Below are 13,926 nucleotides of genomic sequence, written 5' to 3' on the forward strand. Positions count from 1 at the left end.
CACACACACACACACACACACACACACACACACACACACACACACACCCCACCACCACCACCACCAAACTAGCCATGTGACCTTGGGCAAGTCACTTAACCCTAATTGCCCTACCCTCCCCCCTCCAAAAAGCAAAAAAAAAAAAAAAGTTCAGTAAAATGAGTTCAAAATCCCCATATTCAGCTGGGATGCCGTCTGGTAGAAGTCCCAAGCTCGTAAGCTATACTGTCATTTGCTTGGAACTAAGTTTCCTGAGTGTCACTGTCCAGTCTCTAAGGACACAGACTTTGCTCCTTCTGTAGATATCACTAGTTTCAAGATTTTGTGGACAGAACATCTGCACACACATTAGTCGCCCCTATCTAGTAGTGTTTGCTGAATTATAGTTGGCTAATGCTGCTGCCCGTCTCTGGCAAGCTGCTTCTAACTTGGCACCAGTAGATTATTGTCTGCTCACACTCACAACTTCACGCTTTTTGTGGTTTTTGGACTTCTGAGTGACACACACTTCAAAGCCAAGAATTACTGTTTGTGGATGGGTAAAGGAATCTTGCTGTTGTTCAGTCCTCTGTGTACAAATGTAACTAGTTTCTGGTGACCATTACTCTCTTGGTACAGGACTACTTCTAAGCGTTTCAGGCTGGCCTCTCTATGCAGTACAGAAGGGATCTGCAAAAGCCAGTACTGGTGCATGTGTTAAGACTTTGAGAAAGTCTTTGAAAGCTTATTCATGCCCTTCCACTCCCCTCCCCCAAACTGCTGGCCAGGATTCTCTCCCACAAAGCTCTCCAGAGCCTGAATTCTCTTCCCCTCCTAAACTCCCCAGGACTTAACTCTTTAAAGCACCCTGCCTTTTTTTTTGCTCAGCAGTCCATCATTAATTTATAACTCAATCAGAAGAAGGTGTTCACACCCTGGAAAATAATCAGATGGTGAAATTTTATAGCTTGGTGGCTTGTGATTCCTTGTCACTGCCCTTCTCCCGGCTCCACCCCAGCTCAGAAATCAACTCCCTTACACTAGCAATACCTGATTCTAGAGAATGCAGTTAATAGCAGTATTTTGAATTCCTTTTTTTTCCTTTACAGAACACAGTGGAAGAATGGCAGATGGTGTTCTATATTGCTGCTGGTATTAATGTATTTGGAGCACTTTTCTTCACAGCTTTCTCCAGGGGTGAAGTTCAGGACTGGGCTCTAAATAATTATCACAGGCATCTAAACTAAAAGACAATGGAGACTGGAGAAAACCATTCTCTTGATTCATTTTTATCATCATGTAACCTAAAAGTGCCTTTGATATTTGAATGCTTTAAAAATCCGCCAAAAAATGTATTTATATAATGTTAAGGCTTGAAATTATGAAATGTCACTAATTGATTTTTGTGAAATTTAATATTTTTAATCATTTATAGTGAGAAAAGCTCTGATAGAAGTTGTAATTTAGGTTCATATACACAGCTATAGGAAAATAATTATGCATAGTAGTTCAGGATTAACATACTGACTAAAAGTCAAAATACATAAAGTGGGAGTGCAATTTATTTTTAGAAAGCTACATTTAGGAGAATAAGCTAACAATGTGAACCCTATACCTTTCCATAAGCTGAATGGAGATTCTCAGGTATTGGTAAGGATTTGTTCTCATCTAAACTTCTCTCATGAACACATGTCACCTAGTTCAAGCCCAGCTTTGCTACTTACTAGTGTTTGTGACTTGAGGTGAGTCACATAACTTCTCTGAGCCTCAGTTTCCTCATCTGTAAAGATACCAGTACTTGCACTTCATACCTCACAGAGTTATTGTGAGGATAGCACATGTTCTCTAAGTCAGAGCTATTTTTAATCTACTCTCCCTCATACTCAGGTCTGAAAATTTATAGTTTCCATGGTGCTGCTAGCATCCATAGAATATGGCCTTGCAATTGGTCTGGTACAATTCAAATTGTATTAAGGGTCCACTGTGTGTAAAGCCCTGTGCTGGCTCCTGGAGTGATAATAAAGGAGGAGTTTACTCTTGGCCAGGTAGCTGTGGCAAGGGCAGTTTCATTTTCATTAACAGACCATTTTTACCTGGACATTTCTTCTCTGGTTCCTGGGGCAGGGATTCCACCCATTGCCACACAGACTAAAATTTGCCAATAAAAGCTCAGTGCCATTGCTAACGGAAGAGTTCTCACCACAGGCAATTAACTGACTGATGAAACCGCACTTTCAGAGCAGCCAAGGCTGGGGGAAATCTCACCATCTTTGTGTGTATCTGAGGTAACTTCCACCCACCCTGCTCAGCGTGTTGAACCCTGAGTTGTTGTATAGTCTGCAACACAGATTTAGACTTCTAGTCATTCCTAAATCATCCCACAAACCATGCTTGGGACCAGCTGTCCATGCCACTGCTTTCCTGGTTCCAAATATAGGTGCCTGCTTCTTGAGCTATTGCAAAGGCATAGAACCCATCCTCATTCCTCTGCCAGGCTTAACTTGAGCTTCTGTTTGCAGTTCAAAGTAAAAGTGGTTTTTAAAGGCCCAGATCATCTAGGGATAGTCCCTGCTGCTTCTGGTCCCTGGGATTAAATCTCTATGGGATTTACAAAGGGATTTTCACCAAATTTTCTGCCAGTAATTTCAAAGCATGCTTTAAAGAACCTTTATTTGATTTAGGTCTTAGCTAATATTTTGTAGCTGTTAGTCCTATCTACTTATCTTGTCCAGGATAACTTTTTTGTTACCTGTTGGGTGCAATTTTATGTAATTTATTTTTCAAACTGTGTTCAGTCTAACATTTATTGTAAATAGTTTTAATTTGTCATGTTGGTATTGCTTTTTTGTAAGTCATTAAAATGATGATTAAATGTGAATTTTCTGTTTTCTTACTGCTTTTGTAAGATTTTATAAGTTTCTCAGTTATCTGCAAGAACTAAAATGTTTTCATTTTCAAAATTAATACCATATACATTTTAAAAAGGGATGATATATAATAAGCACATTTTTTTCTTTAAAAAGTTATCTTGAGGGGCAACTAGGTGGCGCAGTGAATGGAGCACTGGCCCTGGAGTCAGGAGGACCTGAGTTCAAATGTGACCTCAGACACCTAACACTTACAAGCTGTGTGACCTTGGGCAAGTCACTTAACCCCAATTGCTTTGCCTTCTCTCAAAAAACAAAAAGTTATCTTGAAACAAGAACATGATTTTTTACTGTTCTATATCTTCCTTTAATACTAAAATAGATCTATGATTTCTCCCGTGTGGGTATTCCTTCCAAGGAAGCAGATCACAACCCATCTGCACCTCGCTATCATGTGGGATTCTTGTCCATTCACCTCAGCAAGCCCTTAATATGGGGCCCATAGACATGCTGGGGCCTTCTTCTAGTTCTCATGGCAGGGCAGATGCCAGTGAAGCACATAAACTATTCCCAGGGATTCCTCCCCCGTCTCAGTATGTGACTGGTCCATTGTTTTTCTGGTCACATCCCTGATGGCACCTTTTATGCCACTTCTATCAAGGTCTCCACTGTGGATGTGCTATAGTCTCCCATCAAAAGATGGACTTTTGTTTCAGGGAGAGTATTGAGGTCATTGAAAGCTCGTACACAAACCCTTGTCTATTTTTCAAATATATCTGTGTATCCCAGTCGAGGGCTTCTGAAACTTTTTCCACTCAATGCCTTCAGCACTTTTTTTTTAGGAGGGGAGGCAAGGCATTTGGGGTTAAGTGACTTGCCCAAGGTCACACAGCTTGTAAGTGTTAAGTGTCAGGTCACATTTGAACTCAGGTCCTCCTGACTCCAAGGCCAGTATTCTATTCACTGTACCACTTAGCTGTCCCTCAGTGCTTCTTAAACTGTGGGTCATGCATGACGTAGTCTATGTAAATATATTGTCATCTTTTTTAACCAATGAAACTCTATGCTTCAACTAATTTGAAAGTTTTTCAAGTTGCCTTTTCGATATTCTTTATAAAGTACTGTGAATTGAAGTCCAAAGTATTTGCTTTAGGGTATTGTATTGCTTAAGCCCAGCCATCCATTTACTGTCTCCTTATATCCACAAAATAGTGAAGGGTAATATATCCTTTTCCAACTTTCTAGTTGGGGTGACAGACTTTCACTAAAACCTCCATACAACTTTCATCTCCTGACATAACTAAAGCTTACATTTTTGAAATAGCTAGAGAGAGTCGATCTTGAGCCTAAACCACTGGACCAACCTGAGACCCAGAATAACAGGCCATCCCTATGGTTATTATTACTTAGGGATAACTTATTCTGGGTCTCAGGTCCAATGATTTAGGCTCAGGATTAAAACAAAATGAGAGTCATGGATTATATCATACTTAACAAAAGAAGTTCAACCTAAGTTTATGCGTAACCATAGAATGGAAAGGAAATTCAGCAAAGATACAGTGTTTGCTCAGTGCGATGCAAATCCCCTCACCTCTGCATTTGCCTGGTCCAAAGGATGTGTTGATTCATGTCAACAGGTTCAAGCCTTAGTCTCCTTGACCAATTAAATCTTGAGAACTGTTTCATTGTCTTTTGGGAGTAAAAAGGGGAGAGGAGATAAACTTGGTTTATGTAGCAAGAGCCTTCCAGTCTTCTTAGTAGTTGATAATGTTTCTATTATATCTGTTAATGGATAAGAACAGAAAGAAATCTCTACAATGCTGATAGCTTTTGCTTTTTGTATTGGTCTTTTAAGTACCAAAAATTTAAGGATTTTTGCAAACAACAACCAAAAAAAAAAAACCTAATTTAACATGGTACCAGATCTCATAACAAATGGTTTCTTTTCTTTTTTTGAGCTTGCAAACAATTTAATCTTCTATAGGCTATTTCCCATGATATCCTGTTTATATCATCACCTTCCTTGGAAAGCCCAATTCTTCATAATATCACAGATGGGATACTAGACCTCTAGTCAGGAAGATCTGGGTTCAAATCCTAACTCAGATGCTTACTAGCTGCATGACTCTGGGCAATCACTTAATCTCTCTTTGGATTTTTACCTCTAAGTTCTTATCAAGCTCTAAAACCTATAATGCTGTAACAACCAGCACTTTAAATACTTGGATGTCCACTATTTTGTTGTTGTTGTTCTCCTAATTCTTTTATGAGAACTTCTAGTAAATTATGAGCGCACAGAGAGATTAAGTGATTTGCCCAGGGTCACATATCTCAGGGATAGAATTTAAACCCTTATTTTATGACTACACGATCAGGCTAGATAACCCCAGTTCCAATCTGATGAAAGCAAAAGTGTGCCACCCTGAATTCTGGAAAGCAAATTGGAATGATGCTTTAATTTTTTTTGTGATTAAAGTGTCCAAATCCTTTCATCTAAAGATCCCGCTGCTAGACATATATCCCAACAAGGGTATATAAAAAAAAATAAAGGTCCCATGTATCCATATTTGTTGTACTTTTGTGGTAGCAAAGAATAAGAAACAAAGTAGCTGTCCTTTAATTGTAGAATTGCCAAATAGGCAGCAGAAGGGGGGTACAACAATGGGCCTGGGGTTAGGAAGACTCATCTTCCTGAATTCAAATCCAATTTCACACTTAATAGCTGTATGACCCTAGGCAAATCACTTTACTCTGTTTGCCTCAGTTTCCTAACTTGCAAAATGAGCTGGAGAAGGAAATGGCAAATCATTCCAGTATCTGCCAAGAAAACCCCAGATGGGGTCAAGAAGAGCCACACAACACTGAACAACAGGAATATTGTACTGGAAGAAACAATGAATAAGAAGAATTCAGATAGTGGCTAGGTGGCACAGTGAATAGTAGTAGTCAGGAGGTCCTGGGTTCGGATCTGGCCTCAGACACAACACAAAAACTAGCCATGTGACCTTGGGCAAGTCACTTAACCCCAATTGCCCTCCAAAAAGTTAAATAAATAAATTTTTTAAAAAAGAAGAATTCAGAGAGCATGGAAAGATTTATATGAACTGATGAGGAGTAAAAATAGAACCAGAAAAATAATATATAAAATGTCATCAATGGGAATAAAAAACAGTAAAACTGCTTTGTAATTATAAAGTCACAAATCTTGCCCCAGGGAAGAGATAAGAAAAATCACTCCAGCTTTTCTTTGCAGAAGTAGGGGCCTTGGGTAAAACTCTGCAGACAGACTCAGTTGAAATGTTGACTAGTATTGCTGAACTGCTTGTTTTTCCTCTATTTCATTTTGTTTCTCTTTTAAGAATCGGAAACTTCAAGATATTTGAGGTTGAATTTTCATTTATTCATTCAACAACTATGTGCCAAAGACAAAAGTAAAATAGTCCTTGTGGGCCCTCAAGGACTTTACATTTAATTGAAAGTAGAAGAAAGTATATACAGATAAGTAAACACAAATTTATATGCCAAATTAGTATATAAATACTAGTGCTGATGAGGCAGGCACAGTTTAGTGCTCCATGGAAGAGCCCTTTAAAATATCATTAAGCCCTTTGTGGGAACATGAGGTTTGTATATAGCATTTGGAGAGTGGGAGGGCACTACAAACTTGGAGGACAGAATAGGCCAATAGGAAGAGGCCCTTGAGCTGAGCCTTGAAGTTCTAAGAGGTGGAGATGAGGAATGGGAGTGATCCAGGACAGCCTGTGTCTGCAAAGGCAACAGATGTGGAAGCTGGAATATTGTGAATGGAATCAGTTTGACTGAAGCATAATGGAAGGAGGTAGTAATAGATGATAAGCCTGGACAGGCTGCATGGAATCAGATTGTCAAGGCCTTTAAATACCAAATAGAATATGGTATTTGTATTTACTTATATACGGATGTGTTGCGTTACCCAATGGAATGTAAGCAAGAGGCAATATGGTGCCTCTGCGGGTTCACGGGCAGGGGCGTGACTTGGCTAACCTATGCTTTAAGAATATCACTTTGGCAGTCATGTGGATGGATTAAGAAGTAAGGGCCTGGAAGCAGAGAGACAAATTGGGAAACTATTGCAATGGTCTGGGCAAAAGAAGAAGGGCAGAAGCAAAGGACAATGAGACAGAAAAGGAAAGGGGGGAAACACCTAGATGCTTGAAGGATAGTAGTAGGCTCAACAGAAAGAGGGATTTGTTAAGGATTAGACTATACATTTTCCTCAATGACAGTAGCACACTTTTCATTGTTCAAAATAAAGTTTCTTGAAATAGTAATATGTTGATACAGAATAATTTGGGGAAAACATCACTGAGCAAAATGGTCTGTTGGGTCCTCCTCGGCCAAGTCAGTGGGACCAGAAATGTGGGAAGAGTGTTGTGCCCTCACAGAAATGGTCAAATGGTAACATGGTAACAAATGGTAAAAGCTCATTTCAGTTAAAGGTAAAAACAGAATCCTAAATAAAGTGGGGTGGTCAATTTTGCTTTCCCTTGGAAACAAATGAATCCTCCTTAGCTGCTTTTGACTTTTAGAGAAAATTCAAGCAAACAGTCAATTATTACAGAACTAAGTAATAAAAGTGGTTCTTGCAGAGAAGGAATCATATGAAAATATCTTCTAGCGAAAAGCTTTACAAGGGAGAAAAGTGTTTTTAAACAGGCACACTGAATAGGAAAATGAAGCACAGCATCCGGGTCTTCAAGCCTTGCTCCGTGAAGAGCAATTAGAAAACTGGTAATTTTCCAGGCTGCTGTTTACTTTCATTTTATCTCTGTTGGGGGAGGAGACTAATGAGGAAAAGGAAGGTTAGATTTCCTGTAGCAGTCACCCAGTAATGCATCTGGTTGATCCAATCCTTATGCAACTGAGCAGAAACCACTGTAAAATCCTTGTGTGTGTCCCCTCACATCTCTCCTCAGACTGGTGGTGCAACAGCTAAGCAAAACTTATGTCCGCACAAGGGACTTAATGAGATGGAACAGTACACTGTACCCATGTCACCAGTATTAGAATTCACCCCTCATGGAGTGAAACAGACACATGGATGACATTTCTTACAAAACACCACAGATTGCAGCAGCTAGGTGGCGCAGTAAAAAAAAGCTTTACAGGGTGTTTGTCAACACACCAACCCTGGAGTCAGGAGGACCTCAGTTCAAATCCAGCCTCAGACACTTAACACTTACTAGCTGTGTGACCTTGGGCAAGTCACTTAACCCCAATTGCCCTGCCTTCCCCCCTTCAAAAAGCAAAAACAAAAACAAAAAACACCACAGATGCAGCAGCAGCAAAACTTCTATTATTATCCCCTCTTTTTTCGTTCTACTAACTTCCACTCCACAATGCAAAAACTTTAGCTTTGGTTACATACATCCAGAGAGGAAGAAAGTGTTGTTTTTTTTTCAGATGCAAGTTGTACGGTAATATTATCTGTCTACAATGATGATTTCACAGACTTGTCAGTACCATGTGTGTTTTCTACTGTTTTTCCAATAAGAACGGTAAGTTTGAACTGAGTTGTCCAAATTGTCCCCCTTTTGACTAACAATTTTGGAGACAGCTAACTGGGATGAGGGATATGGTCTAAAGATCAGGAGGATTAAACCTATGACCTTGGCATCCAACACTGAACTTCAATCAAGTTGATTGGCCCCAAACCATGTAATAATTAGTAAAAGAGTTCTTTAATATTATTTCTCTTTAGTATTTTTGCTCCTTAGGATGGAAAACAATTATGTTTATGGAACAAAAGCTCAAAATTAGAAAAACATGAAGTTTTATAAGTAATATATTGGGGGGTTTCTGTTTACAGCTTTATATGATTTATGTGTGAAGACTTGCATAACTCTAGGGTATAACAATTGAGAATCTTTGTGGGACTCATCTTTGTTCCTTAGATATGTCCATCCAGCTACATGTTATAATTTGGACTACTATCCATTTTTCCCTTGTGGATATTGATTATTAATTTCTTTAAATTCATTCATTACAATATCTTGGAGCTTGGGACAATCAGCACAATGTCATCTGTAAACAGGAATGCCTAGAATATGTCATCATGAAAGAATGAATGAACGAAGTGAATGAAGCATTTATTGTGCATTTTCTATGTACACTGTGCTAAGAACTAGGGAAATAGAATAGTAAGATAGCTCTTGAGAAACTCACTTTCTAATGGGGGAAATATCGCATATGGAAGGTTTAGCTGCAAATCAGATGGAAAGGTCTAATAGTCCCTAGAGTATATTCCCAAAGCAGATGGTAATGCCTTTTCCTTAATGTTATTTTCACTAATAAAATCATATTGGTCTCTGATATTGAAGCATTTGATACTGCAATGGAAACATTGCTATTCCAAAGACTCCTGGGTTTCAGGGTCCAGGGCGTCTTCACCGGGGTTTGAGGAGAGATAATTTTCAAGGTTGTGATGGTTTCATCTCTTTGGTGAAAATTGTCTCCTATCTCTTCCATAAAGTGCTCTGTTGCTTTAGCTAAGATGGCCTGCCTTCCCTGTGGCGGTGACAGTTGGCAGTTGGTGGGTTACCTCTCCAGACAGTGACTGAGAGGGCTAAGCTGGAAGCAGGATTGGGGGAGTGGGGTGTGGCTGCCACCCCCACTGCTCCTATACCTAATACCTGTTGGTGTCAATTGGACAAAGTTGTTGCTGGTTGTGGTGAGAAAGGTAGGTCTCTTCTCCACAAAGATTTCTCCTTTCAGTGAGGGCTGAGGGAGCAGAGCTAGAAGCCAGTTTGATGTCCTGGGGGGGCATAGCTAATTCCCCAGGCTCTTGAGTTTCAGGGTCCTGGACTGTCTCCATCAGGGTCAGTCAATCAGTAAATAAATATTTATTAAGTCCTGTACCATGCACTGTGCTGAGTACTGGGAATACAGAGAAAGACAAAACTGTCAAGGAGGTCACAGTCTAATAAGGAAGACAACAAGCAAACGAGCATACAACCGAGATATACACAGGATAATTTGGCAATGTTCTCAATAAGTCCAATGGGATTGTGTATTCTTGGCAATTCAGTCAGCTGTGTAAGTGTAAAAATGTGGTCTGCTATAGAATATCATCTGTGAAATACTTCCTGTTTCCTCTCAAAACCCCATCAAGGATGTATGTGTGCATTTTTCTCATTAAGCTTTTTGTAGAGAAGGGAAAGTAGGCATATGTGTAAGTAATTACATATATTTTCTTTGATTACCTTTTTTCAGTAATAATGACCATCATTTTTTAGAGGCATCTGATATCCTCTCTTACTTCAGATATCTTGATAATTGCCCCCTAAGTGTCCTCAAAACCGTACCTTCGGGCAGCAAGGTGGTGTGGTAGATAGAGCATTGACCCTGGAGTCAGGAGTACCTGGGTTCAAATCCAACCTCAGATACTTACTAACTGTGACTGCAAGTCACTTAACCCCAATTACCTGAAAGAAAAAAACCTGTTTTCAGTAAAATGGAGAAATAGCCTTCTCTGTAGATACTTGTTTTGCTCCAGATGCCTCTCCTTGTTTTCTTTAGTGTTATTTCTACTTTGCCAAAATGACCCTTAAAAAAGAGAAAGTCAGTGTGTGGAGGGATATAGAAAGATTGGTGCACTGATGCACTGTTGGCAGAGCCATGAATTTGTCGAATCATTCTAGAAAACAACTAGGAATTATGTTAAGAAAAGTGACTAAACTGTTCTTCCCCTTAGATCCAGAGATCCTGCTCTGGGAATATGTACCCCAAAGAGGTCAGAGTTAGGGGGTGTCAACCATCACAAGCAGGTCCCACAGGAGAACAGAAGAGCCAATCTGACTTATAGCAGCATACCTTGTACAAGTATCATAGCACTGGAAACAAAATGTGTATCTTTCTATTGGAAAATAGCTGAAGTGAATGTTTATCATTTGAGAAATGGCGGTGGTATATTAATGTATGACTGTTATTGTGCAGTAAGAAAAAAGAATGTGGGAGCACTAGGTGGTGCAGTGAATAGAGCACCAGCCCTGGAATCAGGAGGACCTGAGTTCAAATCCAGCCTCAGACACTTAACACAAAACTAGTCATGTGATCTTGGGCAAGTGTAATGGCAAGCACAGAAGTGGTTCACACCTTGTTTCAGCTATTGAATTAACACCTTGTTTCAGTCTGTTAAAAAACAGAATGTGTGAACTCCACAACTTGCAAACTCCTGGGGAAGAGCTAATGACCATCCATATAAGGAGAGCCCCAGGGCTAGAGACAGCAAGGAGCTGAAAAGAGGACTCTTGTGGTGGCAGATTCAAGGAAATACTTATGGTATCCCAGCATTCTGTTTGTCTGCTGTCTATGTTGATGTTTGTTTATGATACTTTGTACAGAAGCCCTGGGACCTTACTGGAAGCGCTGAAAGAGGATTTTCTGGTTATATGTTTACAGAAGTCCTGGAGGAGGGTTTTGGAGGTCCTGGGACTTTACTGATGATTTGTGTTGACCTCTTGGACCTTGTTTGTGGGTCTGTGTTGATTTCTATGTTGATGATTTGTGTTGAGTTCTCAGACCTTGTTAGTGAGTCTGAGTTGATTTCACAGGAAGATAGTGAATTGATGATGGTGCTGACAATGTGAATGAATATTATTGTAGCTCTGTTAAGCTTTGTCTTCCCAGAAACAGGAACTGTGAAGGACTTGAGGTGAACTGGACATTGTGAGTTTCAATATGGAATGAGAACTGGACAAAGAACTGGACAAGGAGCTGGACAAGGAACTGGGAGCTGCCTGCCTTTGAACCCAGGTGACAATTAGAGCTGGGACCATGGAAGCTGAGAGCCAGCCTTAAGTCAAGCTGAAAGAAGACTTTACTTGGATACTGTGTACTGACTGAGAAGATTATGATTTACTGTGACCTAGGGGTGGATGACCAGTGTATTTTCCACTACCCCTTAAAAGGTTACTGAGTAGTGACTGACAACTGAGTAGTGACTAATGACTGAGTAGTGACTGATGATTGAATAGTGACTGATGACTGAATAGTGACAGCTTTTTAACTTAGTGTGCCCCATGAGTGTAGAACTTTGACTATTGTATTTTGTGACCCTTAAGGAGGAAGCCTCCTTAAGGATGATTGAATTATTGAGTTACTAAATGATTGTACTTTGCTAAAAACTATTGTGATCATGGCCATTTTAGTGCTAAGTCATTGTGAATGCTGTATTTTGATTTTCTGTGAATGGTTTGCTCTGATTTGTTACTGAATAAATAGTGTTCACTATACTGTGTAATCAGAACCTTGAAAGCTGTTCCCAGCAGCAGTCCTCTGGAAAGCTGCTCGTTCTTGGCTTTACAGCAAGTCACTTAACCCGAATTGCCCTGCCTTCCCCCTCTAAAAAAGCAAAAAAAATTCTTACAAAAAAAAGAAAAAAGAATGTTCCATTTAAGGAATGCATGTGATGCTTTTATAGGCTATGCATATGCACATGAGTTTACTTAAAAGCAGCTCCCAGAGAGGAGTGAATAGATATCACTAAAATCTCCACCACTCCTCTCCAGGAGCCTTTGATTCCTGTCTGGAGGGGAGCAGGAGAATGGGTCTATGAAGCTGACCTCTGAGAGGGGATACCAGACCAGCATTATGTCTATCTATCCCCCTAAATAATCCTAAGGGAAATGAAATTTGTTTTTATACTGCTTTCCTCATTGCTATCTCCTAATAGGGAAGGAATGACCCAAATTACATCCAAAGGCTTTACTCCCTTCCCATCAAATGCCAATTACACAAAGACAATCACAAAGTAAATAACAAATAAACCCAATTGTTCAAACTGATAGCAGACCTAAAGCAGAACTGTTATACAGATTAGCACATACCAAACAATACATACAAAGAATAAACTCTTCCACTTGGAGTGAGATGCCAGCTCAACTGAGAGAGCGTCTCCCTTCCCTCACCAATCTTAGCCAAGGGCAATTTTTCCAGTCTCTAATCTGACCTACTGGAAATGTGAACATAGTCAAGGCAGCAGCCCTATATAGGAATATAACAGTTTCTTAGCAAAACTGTCCTCTCCCTAGCTCTCTCATCAGTTTCACCTCCTAGTTACAGAGCATCAAGTAATCGTTCCCTCAATCAATAAGTAGAGTCTTAGGCAAATGCGCAGGCTTGAACCCCATGTTACATAAAGAATCCAGAGAAACATGGGAATATGTGTATGAACTGATACAGAATCAATAAGTAGAATCAGAAGAACAATATACACAGAGGCTACAATATCATATAAGAAAAGATCACTAAAGAGAAGCTAACCTGAGTTAATGAAAGACTAATAATGGTCCTGGAGAACACATAAGGAAACAAACCTCTCTACCTGGCAGAAAGACAAGGGATTCCAAGAATAGAGTGTTTCATTCATTGTCAGATGCAGTCATTGCATTTATTGGTTTTGCTTTAACTATCTTTTTTATAAGGGCAAGTTCTGTGGGTAGGGGGAAGGAAAAGGAATAGGTATATCTAGAAACTACTATAATGTATAAACAAAAGGTAACAATAAAACAGATTTTTTTTAAGATTTCACAGACTTGAGTCACTGTAATAATATCAAGGGAAACAGTGGGGAACAAAGGTAGGCTAATGAAATATAATGTGAGATTTGCATATTAGAATAGAGTGAAGTAGAGTGGTATTTTCAGTTAACTCCAGAGAAACTTTCAAAAGAATCATATTTTAGGAAGCCATGAATTAGAACTAAATAGATATATATATTTTTTTGTATTAGGATAGGAGATTTCTCGGTGGAGCTTCCCTCCCTGAGGGCTTAGAAAACACAAAGAAAGAGTTTGGAGTAACTGCTGCTGAACTGTGCAAGCTCTTAGAACAATGGGCAGCTTGGGCCTGGCCTCCTCTCCCCTCCCCCCCTCCCTCCCAACCCCTATACCATGTTGGTTGCTGCAGCTAAAGCCCTGCTGTGATGGAATCTGGAAAGAAAACATTCAATCCTTTCACATTCATTCTGCATATTTGATCCTGACACATAGCACAAGTTATTAAGACTACAATATGAAAATTCTGGTTAGTAAGAAAACCC

The 13,926-nt window shown here is 39.7% G+C and overlaps 1 protein-coding gene across 1 annotated transcript in view; it reads left to right on the top strand.

Annotated features, from left to right (window-relative positions):
* The window catches only part of SLC17A5 (solute carrier family 17 member 5), a 62,211-nt gene extending 59,354 nt beyond the window's left edge, over window positions 1-2,857 (top strand). Inside the window, exon 11 of the mRNA XM_069067025.1 lies at window positions 1,089-2,857. Within this exon, the coding sequence (XP_068923126.1) occupies window positions 1,089-1,226 (138 nt within the window). The 3' untranslated portion in view covers window positions 1,227-2,857. The remainder of the gene's footprint in view (window positions 1-1,088) is intronic.
* The last annotated feature ends 11,069 nt before the right edge of the window (window positions 2,858-13,926 follow it).

Source organism: Petaurus breviceps, unplaced genomic scaffold, assembly GCF_028583685.1.
Source record: "Petaurus breviceps papuanus isolate PSGF00001 unplaced genomic scaffold, PetGlider_PUasm1.0 90734, whole genome shotgun sequence".
Lineage (NCBI taxonomy): Eukaryota > Metazoa > Chordata > Mammalia > Diprotodontia > Petauridae > Petaurus > Petaurus breviceps.